The sequence below is a fragment of the Haemorhous mexicanus genome, chromosome 8 (assembly GCF_027477595.1).
Source record: "Haemorhous mexicanus isolate bHaeMex1 chromosome 8, bHaeMex1.pri, whole genome shotgun sequence".
In the NCBI taxonomy this organism is placed as follows: Eukaryota; Metazoa; Chordata; class Aves; order Passeriformes; family Fringillidae; genus Haemorhous; species Haemorhous mexicanus.
In genome coordinates this window covers 10,632,997-10,648,869 of record NC_082348.1, presented here as the reverse complement: position 1 = coordinate 10,648,869, position 15,873 = coordinate 10,632,997, and the positions used below count along the sequence as shown (strand labels likewise).

The following is a 15,873-nucleotide window of genomic DNA, read 5'->3' as shown; positions in this document are numbered from 1 at the left end:
CCACAGGAGTTAGGAGATATTTATCCATATGCTGGAAAGTGGACTAACAAATCCCCTTATATGCAGCCAACCCTTTCTTGGGTAAAAATTACCCAACAGGAACATCCTGGTCTCTCTGCTGATGGCTGCTTTGTTCCCCTTCCACCTCTCTGGGGACCCAACAGTCTTCTGCTTGTGCAGCATTGAACTGGGGTTTATCTCTTATCATGGTAATGCTGGAGGCAGTGCTTAGCACAGAGCCTGTCATGGGGGCTGCTGACTGCCAGATGTCTCCAGGTGACAAAGGGCTGAAGCATGTCACTTCATTTATTTTCAGTGGAAGAACAGTGAATAGTTTTAGAAAAGCTTTTTGTTGTTCAGCCTTCTAAAAGCTTACCAGCCTTGTGGTTTGGGTTGGGTTTATTTTGTTTTGTTGTTTCACAACATTCTTTTAAGTCTTTAACTTCTGTTAGTTGCTCTCTACCTTTGGTATTTTCCCTCTTCATCACCAGTTTTTGAGTGGTATGTTCTGTGATTGTTTAAATGCAAAAATGGTCAGATTGGGTGGGAGCAGTGTCACTTTCCCAGAAAACTTCAGTGTTGGGGTACCAGTAGACAGTGTATGCCAACACAGGTGTTCACACCTCCATCCATCTGAGCCTTTTGAAATGCCTAAGAGCTGTGTTCACAGCTAGTCTTGGAAAAGGAAACTGCTGGCATTCAACAGCCTTAAATCATAAGGTTTTGAAATACAGAGGTTGGCATCTAGACCACCAGGCTTGAAATTTTTGATAATAATTTTAATAGTAACTTGGGGAAAAAAAAAAGTGATTTCCATCATTGCAATGTTTGGAGAAGGAGAAAAATTGTAATCAAAACTGTTAGAGGAGGAGTGGCAAATGTGTGTATAGTCAACAGACAATCCAGTAACTGCTTTTAAAATTACTCAAATAGCATACAAAGACAGCTTGAAAATGACTTTTGTGTTTTCAACAAAAAGGCATCAATGGCACTTCTAGTGACAGATTTTACCTTGTCCTATGAGTTTTAGGGACTTTTTCTCTGTGTCCCATCTCTTCAAAATTTGACATGTGGGATGTGCATGGATATTTTCCCCTTGCAGTGGAGCAGCACAGGACCAGAGTCTGGCATGATGAGGCAATGCAGAAGCAGTAACTGCTCCCTGGTTTCTATTCTGCCGTGGGCTACAGAAACTAAACAACTGCTCCTTAGTTTATATTCTGCTGGGATACAGAAGCTCAAAGTGTTCTTGATGCATTGTTTTGCTTTGTTGGTAAAAATATGACCCATATTTTTCTTCTTTCAAAACCAGGAGTCTGGATTCACCACTTTCATGCGAACCCTGAGAGAAAGAGATCATGAAAGAGTAGGAAAGAAGAAGGATGAATTGTAGTTTCTGCCTCAAAAGAAGCTTTCCGCTGCACTGTGAATGGTTCCAGGTCTTTTGTTGATGCACCTGAGACTTCACATATTCTCAAGACAGAGACTTTTTTTATAAACAGCCATGGCCATTTTGTACGATTTTGAAATAAAGTGAAACCACTTGATTTTTAAAAGGAAAATAAATTAGAATGTTGCCATAATGTTTTAAAGACAACTTAGCATTTTCTCTCATGTTGGGAGACTATGCCCACTGACACTCCTATGCAATATTTTTGTAGTCTGTAGTGTGTCTGTAGGTAATGTTGTTTGTTAGGGTGAAATTTTTGTTCCGGTATTGCAGTACATGTGAAAAACAAAGGGGAGGGGACATGGTTTGGTTTGGGTTTGTTTTGTTATGCTTTGTTTAAATCAGTGCAGGAAAATGGGATTTATAGGACACAGATTTATTCAAATGAAGTTTTTCATTCTTGTGAAATAGTTATGTTTTCTTGACTGAGATTTGGGGGGAACAATTTTAAGGTGCTCAGGGATAAATAAGGTATCTGAGTTAATGAAGACATTAACATTGACCAGTCCAGATCTGTTAATTTCATTTAAACCTCTCTGGTCTTTAAATCAGAACTGTTTACATACCTTTATAAAATGTATTGAGTGAATTAAGCCACACATTAAAAATCAGCAGAGCGTGGGTTCAATCAGACTAAATCCTCCTTCTTTGGCATCAATACTGTCAATGTATCTGAAAGTTATGGCAGGAATGACTATCTTATGGGGTACATAGTTATTCTTATAGGGTACAGTTTCCCTTCAAGTTATTATTGGGTCATATCAAATATGTGTTGTAAAGTGTTATGTTCAACTGTTTTGAGAAATGCATAATACTTCTGGTAATGCAGTAATTGTGTGTATTACCTGTTTACATTCCAAAAGTTATCTGCATTTGTAGGAGGGATTTTTCCTTTTTGCTCCTTAAGGAGTTGCACAAACAATCTCTCTCTGACAGTCATCACGTAAAACCTGTATCAGCAGCAGTTGAAATGTGTTACACTTTTGATGCTTAAGCAAAAAAAAAGTTGATCTGGAGGTACTTCTGTCTTCGCAGGAGGGGAGAGGGAAAGGCAGGAAGTTGTGATTCACTTTGAACTAAAAATAAATTTTTAAAAGGACAAATATTTTTATCATTAATCAGCCTTGTTCAGCTTCTTCCCCGCTGGGCGAATGACCAGAGGTGATGATGGCTTAGGAAGAGTCGGAGCACGTGGGACAAGTTCCAACCGCCCGTGGCCTTGGGAGTGCTGGGCAGCACTGCAGCTGTGTGCTGTGTGAGGGTCTCACTGCATCTGTGTGCTGTGTGAGGGTCTCACTGCAGCTGTGTGCTGTGTGAGGGTCACACTGCAGCTGTGTGCTGTGTGAGGGTCTCACTGCATCTGTGTGCTGTGTGAGGGTCTCACTGCATCTGTGTGCTGTGTGAGGGTCTCACTGCAGCTGTGTGCTGTGTGAGGGTCTTACTGCAGGTGTGTGCTGTGTGAGGGTCACACTGCAGCTGTGTGCTGTGTGAGGGTCACACTGTGTGCTGTGTGAGGGTCTCACTGCAGCTGTGTGCTGTGTGAGGGTCACCCTGTGTGCTGTGTGAGGGTCAGACACCTCTACCCTGGCACTCCAGGGGGCACAAACAGCTTCTCACAGCAGGGAGCTGTGACCTGGGTCTGAAACGTTCCTCTTGCTCCTCAGTTTGTCCATCTCATTTTCTTCTAGTTGGGATCTGCAGGCTGTGCTGAGGGGCTTCTCAGGAGGTGAATGGCATCTTGCCTCCTTCCTGGGTGTTTTTTCTTTCTCTCTCTTGCCCAATTAATGGCACTGTATGTTTGGCACTGTTAAGCTGCTGAAGCCATTAGTGAGTATTGTGGAATACCAGTAGCCTGATTGGCCTTGTATGGTGGCCAGCTTGTTAACCATAACATCAATTGGAATGGCCATGGAGCTGTGCCAAGTATCTTCTCTTATTAGGCACCTGATGAGCCTCTTCACCCAAAAAGATCAGCTGCCAGATAGTATATAATATCATAGTGTAAAAGTAGCTTAATTTATGAAGACTCTTACTGTTTTTTTTCTTTCAATTAGCACAGTTACTTATGTTGTGTATAGCACTTTTGCAGAGAATCATGATAATTCTTTATTTCAAGTTATCCTCACATAAGTAGCAGGCACTCCACTGTCCATTTAGGAAACAATACATATTGATGCCATTTGATCTCAAACAGGAATTCTGCTTTTAGCAAACTATCAAATATAATCAGTCCAGGACTTGCTGCCTCTTTTTATCTCAGAGTCAAAGCAGCAGGCACTAACGATATACAGCCTCCAGAAAATGTTGAGCATTTCTGTGCATAGGCTGTGCCTATGTTTGTGCTAATTGGTGAGAAATGTAGACTTTTTCAAAAATAAGAAAGAAAAAAATGATAGCTTGCCAATGGTGACTTCACTAGTCAGGATCATTCTGAATTATAGGCTTTAGTAAATGTTTAGGATAAGACAATTGCACACTGTGCTTCAGACCAGTAATTCCTTACAGCTGGTTACACCATAATAAAATTAGGAATTCTCATTTTTCCCTTCAGTCTTTTGTCAGTTGCTTCTTGGACTTGGGCATTAATTTTTTCTTGGCTAAAGAAAAAACGTGTTGTGCATGTGTTAATGCACAAATATAAAATATTTGAGAATAATTTACCTTCTGTTATAGGGTCATGACTCATCTGGTTTATGGTCTGAATGGTTTTTGAAAAATACAGTTTTGAACACCACAAATGATTACATGAAATGGCTGACAAAAGCCTTAGTTACTGTGAACTAGAGTGTACGAGGAGCTCAGAGTTTTGCTTTCAAGCCTTTTTAATTAGTAGGCCAGGTCTGGATGTCAGTCACACTGTTTTAGTTCTGTTGCTTCCCGTAAAGCAAAAGTTGGTGTTTAAAGTGCTAGTGAAGTCAGTTTATGTTTATATTCACATCAGTCACGTTGAAATTGAAATATGTTGTTATTTTTTACAAGCTGTGAATGAAAAATATATGTAAGAGCTGTTATTTTCTGTATTTAAATGGTTGGTCATTTCACCCCTTCAGACTTCCCAGCCTGTTGCAGTAGATGCGTAGCCCAGGCGTTCATAATCACACAGGAATTTCTGCCGTGGTTAAAAGTGAGTAATCTCGGCTTTCAAGTCATGAATCATTTATCAGCAAGAAACTTAATTGCTGATAACAAATGGTTTGCAGTGAATCAGAGATTCTGCTCTTGCAATTATGGGTTTGGTCTTTCAGTCTTTTTAAGGTGTGATTCAAAGGTCTTGGACATCCGCTACATAGTTAACCTTAAGCAGATTAAATCTTGTCGAGGAAGGGTAAAACGTGTACACAGCAGAGAGGCTGAGCCAGGATTGTGCATCATTTTGTTCTCCAGTGTTGGCTTAAACAAGATATAAATAGCCCACAGGACTGTGTTAGTCTTGCTGTGCAGCTGGACCAAGAGATGAAGGGCAGCAGGGCCAAGCATTTTGTGCACACTGGAAGCTGGAGAGGAAATGGTTTTCCCATCTAATGAAAGAGCCTGAGATGCTGGATTTGTTTCATGCATCAAAAGGAGGGAAAAGGAGGAAAAAGTTCCCAGGAGAGTGAATGCTCTGGGATATGGCAAACACAAGTTGGGAGACCCAAGATGAGCATAAGCTTCTATCCCAGCCCCTGCAACCTCAGAGGATGATTTGGCTCTGTTGTAATCCATCTATCTCTGACCCAGTAACTGTGTCCTTACTTGTTCAAACCAGAGCAATTCCTCCAAGAGAGACTGGAAGAGACTTGCTTTCCAATCTGAATCAAGAAAAGCAGCCTAACAAATCTCCATTTCCTCTTTTCTCCCCCTGTAAAATTGCATTTTGGATCTGCCAGTCACATTTACCCTCAAGCCCCTCCTAAATAGTTGCAGTTGGGTGAAAAAGCCTTGGGAATTTTCCGAAACTCCCACTCAGACCAAATTAAGTCCCCAAATCTTGCTAACTTAAAATCCTTCTGATAGGCATCTGCAAAGATACATTGATAGTACTGGTGAAAAAAGATAAGAGAGGTAAGGTCTATGTTCTTGCAGCATGTAATTTGGGAGTAAAAAAGCAGATAAAACTCCCATCGTGAGTAAGCTCTAAGAGAATGCTTCAGAGAGTCTTGTTTCAGATGGAATTGCTTTATGAGTGATTTTGATTTTAGAGGTGAACTGCTTTTCAAAAGAAAAGTCAAGACTTGGTGACACAGCCTACAGATGTTTTGTCTGTTTGCCTTTTAAAAAATAAAAATAAAAATCAGAATCACTCTCCATATTCCTGATAGTGCTGTATTACAAGAAAGAAATGTTGCCTACATGGATTTCCTAGAATAACACTGAACCCCTGCCAACTGCATTTTACAAACTATGAAACAAGCTATTTGCTCCAAACGACACTCACACTCAGGGGAGTGGGGACTGCTGCCCACGTGCACCTCGTTTTAATTTAATAGCTTACTTTAGTGTGATTGGGTCTGTAACAGAACACTGAGATTGCAGAAGTAAATTCTGAAAACTGAAAGGTGGGGCGGGAAATCAGCTCTTATCAGCAGGTGTTGAGCACTGTAGCCAAAAGCTGGCATTTCTTTTGCCTTTGGCAGCCCAGCATCCGTGAGCGTTCCATGGCTCTGTGGAAACCACAGGAGTGCGGCCCTTTGGCTAATCCGGATGTGTACATTACTGCTCTGTGCTGGAACTGATTGGAAACCAGAATTTTTCCCATTAGTTTCTTTGACTGGTCATAAGAAGATGCTGTGTTTTCTCTGCACATCCTGCTTTTATTTACAGAGTGGAGAAGGAGGATACTTGGGTATCTAAAAAGAAAATGAAGCCAAATGCCATTTTTTCTGCTGGCAGCCAGGATTCCTGGGGACTCACCATTGCTGCTGAAATACTCCCTGCAAAGCACTGTCGAGTGGCTTGGCTTTTGCAAGGTTTTGGAAGGTACTGTGCGATGCAATATTGCAAAAAAATCTCAGTATCCAAGGCAGCAATTTCCAACCTCTGGTTTCCGCGGAGTTAAGCTGAAGTGTAAACTCTATTCATCAGCCCAGTGTAGTTGGTTTTGAGATAGAAAAAAAGATGGCCTGTTGGCCCAAAATTTAGGAAATCACAGCTCTAATGCAGGCCCATAGGATGTCTGGGTGTTTCCACACAGCTGCCCTGGTCCTTGGTTGGTAAGATTCCTGCCCCTGGAAGTCATGTCCTCCTGCCCAGAGCACTCGGCACTGCTGCAGGCAGACAGTGCTCCTTAAGGAACAGTTATTCTGTGTTTGCTTAGAAAGCATAATAGTGCTAATTATTCTCATTAGCTTTGAGCCACTAATAAATTATCTTTCCTATTGCTCTTCCATCACTCAGTAATGAGAACCATTTAGCCAGATCTTGCAGATACTGCTTGCTCCCTCTCTACAGCATGATTCCCTGCAAGCATTCATCATAGGAAAAGAGCTACGTGAACAAAATCTTTTCAAATTAGTCTCTGGTGCCCCAGTTAAGTGGGTGTCTACATCGCAGGCATGCAGAAGAGCCTTCTTCATTAATATGTGCAATTCTGTGCGAGCTGATTAGCTCTTGCAGCTCATTTGATAGCAAATGTGTAAATCCGTCACACTCTAAATGCCAAATATGTGCACAGCTAAATTATGGAGAAGTAAGAAACTGCAAGAGTTGGGAGTCTTTATCAGGAAAAAGAGGTCCTTATCCCATGCATTAAATTGGAGCTCTGGGTTTATCTAGAGCATTTGTCACTCCTCTGCTTTGTCATTTTACTGCTGGCAAAATGAATAATTCTTTGTGTGGTGTTGCTGGTCCTTTCAGGATGTGTGGGTGTTTAATTTGGTGCCCAACATTTGTAACAGACATCTGGTATCCAGCCTGAGTTCCCAGAAGACAATAGTCACAGCACAATGCCATCTTCCTTGTGCAGGACAGTAAACCAAACTAATCAGTTACAACTATGTATTATTAATAATGCAGTTGCCATCACTTCTCATGTTGTTTTTTTGTTTTTTGTTTTTTGGTTTTTTTTTTTTTTTTTTGTAAAAATCTCATGAAGAAAAGGAGAGGCATGAAGTTAGTTTTTGTTAACGTTCATGTTTTTTAGCCAGGGCAGTGCTGCACAGTGTAATTAATGTCAGGGTGCATCTGCCAGCACAAGGGATGCACTAAAGAGTGTCACTTGTCAGCACGGAGGGGTTGGTCTGCTGCTGCAGACCAAATGCCCTCAGCCAGTTATTCTGGGACCAAAGAAGGAAACTGGCCTTAAGAGCCCTTAATTTATGCATGTTTTTCCTCCTCTCCATGCCAAGTATCTGCAGAGCCAGCCCAGCCTCAGGGCCTGGACATACCAGCTCAGGGCAGCCAAGCACCCTCTGTTTTATTTTCTCCCAGCACGAAGAAAAATCACAGTGTGAACCCAGCCTGACCTCCAACATATTTTGACATTACCTTCTGGGCATACAGGCTGGAGGGAAAAAGCTTCCCACTTCCAAAAGTTCTGGCGTGGGAAGCTGTCTTTCTCCAAGCTCAGCATAAACTCTTCAGAAAACATTTCCTAGGAAAATGTGAAGCACAGTAATCCCTGTAATGGATTACAGTAATGGATCTCTGATCCTGTAGCCACCAGGTTGATGGTGATAAACGCTTATTACTGTACCCCACCCCACAAGCATGGAACAGGATGAGCACATCCACATTTCCTACTGCATCCCCAAATGTACTGAGACCTCTCCAAGGGTGTTAGGGTTTGCTTACCAAGACGACAGCTCTGTGTTGGTCTCACCTGCAGTGGGTGCACAGTCCTCCCCAGAGGCAATATGGATGAGAAGCTCTTTCTTTTCCATTTTCACAGAGGGACAAGCATCCTTTAAGGCAGATTTTCCCTGATTCAGTGAGAGGTGAATGGGGCCACAGGAGAGATGCTGCAGAAGTGCAGAGATGCTGCACAATGCTGCCCGGTTCCATGCAATTCCCTCTGGACTCTGGGCCCATCATGCCTTCCACCTGCAGTACACCACAAAACAATTGACACAGCTTACCCTAAACTTAACTCTCTGCCACAGCTTTTCTTAGGCAAAAGAGCAGCACAAGAGGAGAGACTGCAGAAATCAAAGAAGCAGAATTCACCATGGAATAAAGTCATGTCTCTCTGGCAAGGTACTGTAGCATGAGGTGCATTAGGTATATTTTCGATGGATGCATAATCCTAATTGTTGTGTATTGTTTGTGTTGTAGTCCCAAGATTCAAGTCCTCATTATTCTAGATGCTGTACAAATATATAAGAGTCTGTCATGCATGGAAAGGGTTTTATTATGTAAATAGTCATGTTGGGAGAAAAGAAGTAGTGTTATCTCTGTTTTACAGATGAGGCAGTGAGACAGAAAAAAACCCCAACAAAGCATTTTGCCCAAGGACACACAAAGTCTGTGGGTCAGCAGTGGACTTGAAATTCAAGCCTTGGTTTCATTTCTTACTAGCTCTTCTTTCCAATGTGTACTGCCCACAACATAATTAAAATTAAGCACAAAGAAGACAACACTGTGCAATTTATCTCTATCTGTAACAATAATCCAGCACCTCTGAGCCAAATCCTCCCCAACTCTTCTCTGTCTCTTCCAAACCTGTATTTCTGCCATGCCCAATGCCTGTGATCACCATACAAGTCACTGTACCTGTTGTCCTCTGATTTTCTGCAACATGTATCAGTTAACTACAAAGCTGTTCAGGAAAAGACCCTGTTGCATGTGGGGCTGTGTCTCAGTTAGACCAGCCTGCCAAATTTGTATTCCAATCCTTTTAAAAAGTGATACTAACACTATTTAGAATAAAAAAGGATTCATATACATTTCTGCTGGAATATAGAGTCAACCAATCTATAACTGCTGTTCAACACCACCTACTAGTCAAAATTGTATATTGCTGTAAATAACTAATCTATACCATAGAAAAATAAAACATGGATTTTTCACTGAAAAAGCACAATATATTTTGGTTTGTGTACAGCAATATTTTATGTCAGGCTTTTGGAAATAATGTGGGAGGAGAGAATTGTACAAGTCATGACAGTCACTGGAAAACAGAATGAAATGGAATGGGTATTTACCAAGGCTAGATAATATCAAACTAATTTGATAGGTTTCTTTGATAGAGTAATTAATTAGCTAGACAAAGAAGGTAAATGTGGCTGTCTGGACCTGAATAAAATACCCCATGAGGAGCCGTGTATAAATTTATATCTCCTGTATGGAGAAGTCTGAGATTTATAGAGGACCTGCAAGGCATACGTGGTGTTGGAAAATGAGAAGCTGAATTGTATTGAAAGGAAATTATTCAGAGCTCCTAAACTATAAGTCTTAAGACTGATTGGTATTATTTTCATCAGTGACCTATTTGTAAAACCGAGGTGTCTGATCATAAAAATACATTGAAGTCACCAAGTTAGGAGGTATCATCAGTGTAGAGAAAGTTCAGAATATCACACAGCAAGAGCTGAATATCCTTGAAAAGCAAGGCCACAGAAGTAGTAAGGGAGGTAGCAGCAGGCAAAATTCTGCAGGAAACCTCCAATGACACAAAGATTTCGTGTTTCAGTGCAGCATGGGCACGGAAAAGGCAACTGAAACTCTAAAAGGCAGTAGGAGACACATTTCTAGCAAAGCAAGGGATGTATGAACGTCCTTGAATAAGCCCCTAGTAAGATTTTGTTTGGAATAAAACACATTATTCTGATTGTGTTAAAGAAAGCTGGGTTCTTAATGAAATGGGTACAGCAAAGGGCTGCTAAGAGAACCCTGGAGAACCTTTCATGAAAGGACAGGGTGCACAGGGGGCTTGTTCAGCCCAGCAGCTGAAGAGTGAGATGTGGTTTGATTACTTTCTGTAGGAGGAATATTAAGGCTAGGGCATCTGCATGTATGAGCAAGTAGGTATAAATTGGCCATTAATAATTTAGACTATCAATTATGTGTTCTTTATCCACCTGCGTAGTGAGGGTATAAAAGTTATAGGGATGAAACCATAGCTAGCTTTTCATGAAGCTCACAAAATGCATCAAATGGACCATGTGATCCAGTTGCCTACCTGGGGACTGGATTTGATAATCCAGAAAGTCCTGCCTATCCTGTGTCTTAGTGTGTTTCTAATACAGTGAGCCACCACCTCCATCTTAAAATGTTATTAGATATTACAATACCTATAATCCTTTCAGTCCTAAGAAACCTTTCTATCCCTCTGAATTAAATTTCAAATAGAACAACCTAACTGTGGATTACAAAGCCATATGTGTTTTCTTTCTTACTCCATAAATTTGTTGTGGTGATTATCGTAAACAAAGACAAATTTCTTTAGGGACTAAGAATTCTTTTAATATAAATTATAGTGTTTATGGCACAACTGTACTGACAAATAATGATTTTTTTATTTATTGTAATTGTTCAAATGACTCCTAATGAAAATTTTGGCCTCCTAAAGTGATCAGCTTGGAATGACTTTCCCTTCTATGAAAATATTTAAATACAAACAAAGTCTGCCAATGTGTTCAATTACAGTCATGCAGGGAACTAAAGGGATTATGTGTACTAGGAGTATATTCATGTTGCTTTTCAGATCAGCTGCTTCTACCAGAAAGGGAATAAAGTAAGCAGAAAGGCCCCAAAGAGAGCCCATCACTGTTGGAATGGCTTGGGACATGATCATCAGAAAAGCTCACTCATGTTATTTCATAAGCCCATAATGCTTATAGCCCTGTAAATACAAATACATTAACAACATGTTGCTTTTCAAACTAATTGAGATGTAGTGTGAAGATTACTTTTCAGAAATAGGATGTTCTTTATGCAGGAGATCATACTGGGCCCTGCTGCAACAAGCGCCATTGGGACAACGCTGTATTTTGTTCTAACAGCTGCATTTATTGCCAGTGGGAGACTTTCTGTGACATTATGAGGTTGCTTCAGTCTTGCAAAGCCCTTGAGAGTTAAATACTAGTGTTCCAGGAAAGAGACTTTTGGGTCCAGCACAGAACCTTAAGACTGAATCAGCAGAGGAGGTTTTTAAAAAAGAGAAGCAAGGAAATAAACTGCATATTCTGCTGATGATTTTTATGACCTTGCTCACACTTCTGCTGATGCGGTGTTGGCAAGAACTGTTCATTCCAGGGAGTATAATCCTTGCTCTTGCGATTATGGACACAGGTTTCTCTGAAACCTCGAAAATCAAATGCAATTTTTTAGAGTGCGAAATTGTTAGAAAGTCACAAGCTTTTAGCGAGTGCCATGATTTCAGGAGCCTGATTCAGAGTGCAAAGGCCTCGTGATGCAGCTGGGCTGCACTCCACCTGAATTCACTAATTCAACATACCTGTTTTTTCCTGGGAATTGACAGCACTATCCAAGAAACAGGAAGCATATTAATGGTTGTTAGTCCAGTTTAAACCTCAGCTTGAATAATACCTCCAGCTTCAAGCACCAAACATTGAGAAAGATATAAGAAAAAAAAAATATACAGAGAAAGGAGCAATAGAATGAGAAACATGCAGTAAACAGAAGAGGGGTTTTTTTGCCTTTTGGGTTAAAAAAAAAGATATGAAGGCTTTGGGTTTAATTAGTCTAAATCAGAGAAGGCTTTTATTTTTCCCATTAAAACAGTTACAGAGTTGATCAGTAATCTGATATATTCTGCAGTTTAACTTGCTGCGAAAAAAAAATCCCTGAAGCTGAATTTTCCTTTCAGAACCTTGCTCCAGTGTACTCCATCACTGATGAACACAACTACTGCCAGCTCCTCAAGCCGGGTGTTTTTCCTTGGGGAAACCTGATTTAAAACTCATGTTTAAATCCAGTGTACAGAGCCTAAGGGTTTGTCTTCCCTACCTTAAGTCATCCAAAGCCAAGGTGTATAAATGCAGCTGGACATGTCTGCTCCCTGCAGTGACTCAGGAGAAATAGCAACAAAGAGCTTCTTCACAGAGGGCAATTTCCAGATCACGGAACATTGGTGAGGTAAATCCTGTCCTAACTTATCTCTGAGCATTCACTGTTGGGTTTTGCTTTCAGCTGGCTGATGACACACTCACTTGGCAAGTGATGCCTTCTCTGTTTTGCTGATGTAGAGGCCCCTCGTTGGCATTTCTGTGGAGTTTGGCACCGCGGGCACTCCCTCGTCACTGTCCCTTCAACCTCTGACACTGCCCACACCTCTTTGTCTCCTCATCTCTCCTCATTCTGAAATGCCTCAATCCTCCACTTGGCTTCCCTTTGCACTGACTGGATTTACTTCTTATGAATGTTTTATCTCTGGCTGCAGCTTTCGCTAATGCATTCACTGCACGCTGCCCCTCTGACAATGTTTTGCTGCTTCCGTGTCTTAGGGGAGCCAATGGGACAAGGAAATGACACAATTTAAAGTGTAGCTGCCTGGTTAGCCATGCAAATTCTTGAATAACAGATATGATTTAAGTTCACCATGAGAGCTGGGAGCTGTGACCTCACTTCTGACTCTGCCACCACCTCCCTCAAGTGACCTTGTGTGATTTATTTAACCTCTTGGAGCCATGTTCACCTGAAAAGAAAGAATAATATGGTTTTTTCCTCTAGGAATCTTAACTAATAGATGTGTATACAATACTTGAAATCCTGTTTATGTAAATGGAAAATGCTTATCTTTTTTCTTTAAAACATTTACAAAAGGTTAAGAGAATTTTAGGGTAGAAAGATAAACAGTTCAGAAGAACTAGAAAAATTAAAATTACACATATATGCACTTATCACAAACCTTTAGACAGCCTCTAATTAAGTAATCACTAGTTCTCTGCATTATAGTAGATGCTATCATAAGCTGTTAAACTGTGTAGCAGCTTGTAATACTGTGCACTCTGTTTATACAGGATAAGGACTCTCTGGAAATTATTCAGATTAATGTATCATATTCTAAACGTGTGCTTTACTTGTACATAGTCAGGATTGAGATGTTCCCACGCTCCACTCTACAAAAGCCTGACTGGGAACAGTTTTTTCCTGACAGGCCAAGATACTGACTTGCAGATGCCAAGCTGTATATCCAAACATGCAGATGCTCCATGCCTTGAGAGGCTTTAGCAAGACCTGTTTGTGGTGCACATCCTTGGCAGTTCCTGCCCACAGCCAGCTTTCACTGAGAGAAGGATACTCAGGAAAGGCTCTCCAGGACATCACCTTTTCTTGAGCTTTTATGTTCAGAGAAAAACTACCTCAACAAGCAGGAGACCTCTCCTGCTGTGGCTCCTCTGCTCACCTGCTCCTTCCTTCCTCTCCCACAACTCCATGCCAGCCCCATCTTCTGAACCCCCTCTTCACCATTTTCCTGTCTTGAGTTTGCTCTAAAAAATTTTTTTTCCCTTTTTGCCAGTTTTCCCCCCTGTTAATCAGCCCCAAAGCTACAATTAATCTTGTACCCCTTACTGTGGTCTTCCTTGACTCAGGGAGCTTGAGCCCTTGGCCTGGCTGAGCTTTGCTTGAAGCACAGAGAAGAAAGCCTGAGGCTGAAAGGGTGAAATTAATCTCCAGCAACTGCAATTTACTCCTGTTCTAAGACCCAAGAGTGTGGTGTTGTGAGGTCCCCAGGATGAGGTGAGAGATGAGAATTTGAGTCCAAGTTCTCAGAAGGCTGATTTATTATATGATATGATATGTGATAAGAAATTATATACTAAAACTATACCAAAGAAAAGAGAAATGATATGTCAGAAGGCTAAACAAGAATGAATAATAAATACCTGTGACTGACTCAGAGATCCAACACAGCTGGCTGTGATTGGCCATTAATTAAAAACAATTCATATGTTTGGATAAACAATCTCCAGACCACATTCCAGAGAAGCAAAACATGGATAAGCTGAGACTTCTCATCTTCCCAGGACAAGAAATCCTGGGGAAGGGATTTTTCAGAAAATACCACAGTGACAGAAGAGATCATTTTTCCTCACTTGGATCACTGGAATAGGGAGTAAGGCAATGCCCCTCTGATATCCAGGGTTGCCATAGGTATCCACAGAAAATTGCTTGGAGAAGGAAGAGTTGAGGTTGGAGAGCATTGATTTTCTCCAACACCACCTTCCTGATGCCCTTGCTCCTGAGCAGAGCTCAGCAGAGCCTGAGTCCAGAGTGAGAGGTGTGTTACCTCCAACCCAACACCGCCGTGCTACAGGCACTTGGATAGTGAAGTCGTAACAGATGGAAGGAGAAATTAAAAGCGGTTAGTGAGGAAATAAGCTGCTTTCATTTCAGATTTGAGCCAAGGGACTAAAATGGTGTGATTTGGTACAAAAACAGTGAAGACAAAGTGTGATATATGGAGAAAATTATGCTTGCATGGGTAAAGAAAGTTTCAAAATAGGAACCTCACTCTAGGGTTACTAATGAGTTTTGCAAACTTTCACTTTTGTATTGTCATTTATTGTTGAACATGCCCAGTTGATTTGATGGGAAATGAGTGAGATTAGCCTAGCATCTGGTCTCATCTCAGTGCACTTTTGCTGGTGGCTATTCTGTCCCCATCACACAGGTGCCAGCAGCCACGCTCGCTGCCCCAGCAGAGGACCCCAAACACACCTGGTTATCCACACAGTGCCAGGCACATGCCAAGGGCTGTGTGATCCATTAAACCTGGCGGACACCAGCCAGCCGCTGTCAGAAGTTATTACACGGGAGAAGCCAAAGAGCACAGCTCCTAAAGCTCAGCTGTGCTGACAGCAGAGCGAATTGTCCTGCAGGAGAGGAGGCTCGGGGCTGGCCTCACGGCACCCCGCAGCTCCCGGGCAGGAGCCTGCACACCCGCGGGGGTCGGGCTCTTCTCCCAAGGCACAGGACAAGAGGACAGTAAGATGCACCAGGGGAGGCACAGGCTGGTCATTAGGAAGTACTTCTTCCCAGAGTGGGTAATTTGACACTGGACTGGGCTGCCCAGGGATGTGGTGGAGTCACCATCCCTGGAGGTGTTTAAGTAAAGGCTGGGTGTGCACTCGGTGCCCTGGTCTGGTTGACAGGGTAGTGATGGGTCATAAGTTGGTCCCCATGATTCCGGAGATATTTTCCAACCTGACTGATTCTACGACAAATTCAGCCTCAGACAAGGCTGTGCGACACAGCGCTGCCGGTGACTCGGCCGCTCCCGCCCGGTCGGTGAGGCACACACACGCCCGGGAGCCTGGCCCGGGAGCGCGGCCGTCGCATGCCAGCCACGCAAGGCCGGCGTACCCTTCGCACACAGCGGCCCCGGGCCCGCCCCGCAGCCCCCATGCAGCCGCCCAAGCTCCGCGGGCTGACAGCGGGGCTGGCCGCGACCCCTGAGGCGCCGGGAGCGCCCGGAGCCCCCTCAGGGCGGCCCCGCCCCGCAGCGACTCGGCCGCAACGCGCGGGGGCGCTGCGGCGCG

The 15,873-nt window shown here is 42.5% G+C and overlaps 1 protein-coding gene across 1 annotated transcript in view; it reads left to right on the top strand.

The window, feature by feature from the left end:
• PDIA5 (protein disulfide isomerase family A member 5) overlaps nt 1-2,553 on the top strand; it is a 97,878-nt gene extending 95,325 nt beyond the window's left edge. Inside the window, exon 17 of the mRNA XM_059852718.1 lies at nt 1,313-2,553. Within this exon, the coding sequence (XP_059708701.1) occupies nt 1,313-1,393 (81 nt within the window). The 3' untranslated portion in view covers nt 1,394-2,553. The remainder of the gene's footprint in view (nt 1-1,312) is intronic.
• The last annotated feature ends 13,320 nt before the right edge of the window (nt 2,554-15,873 follow it).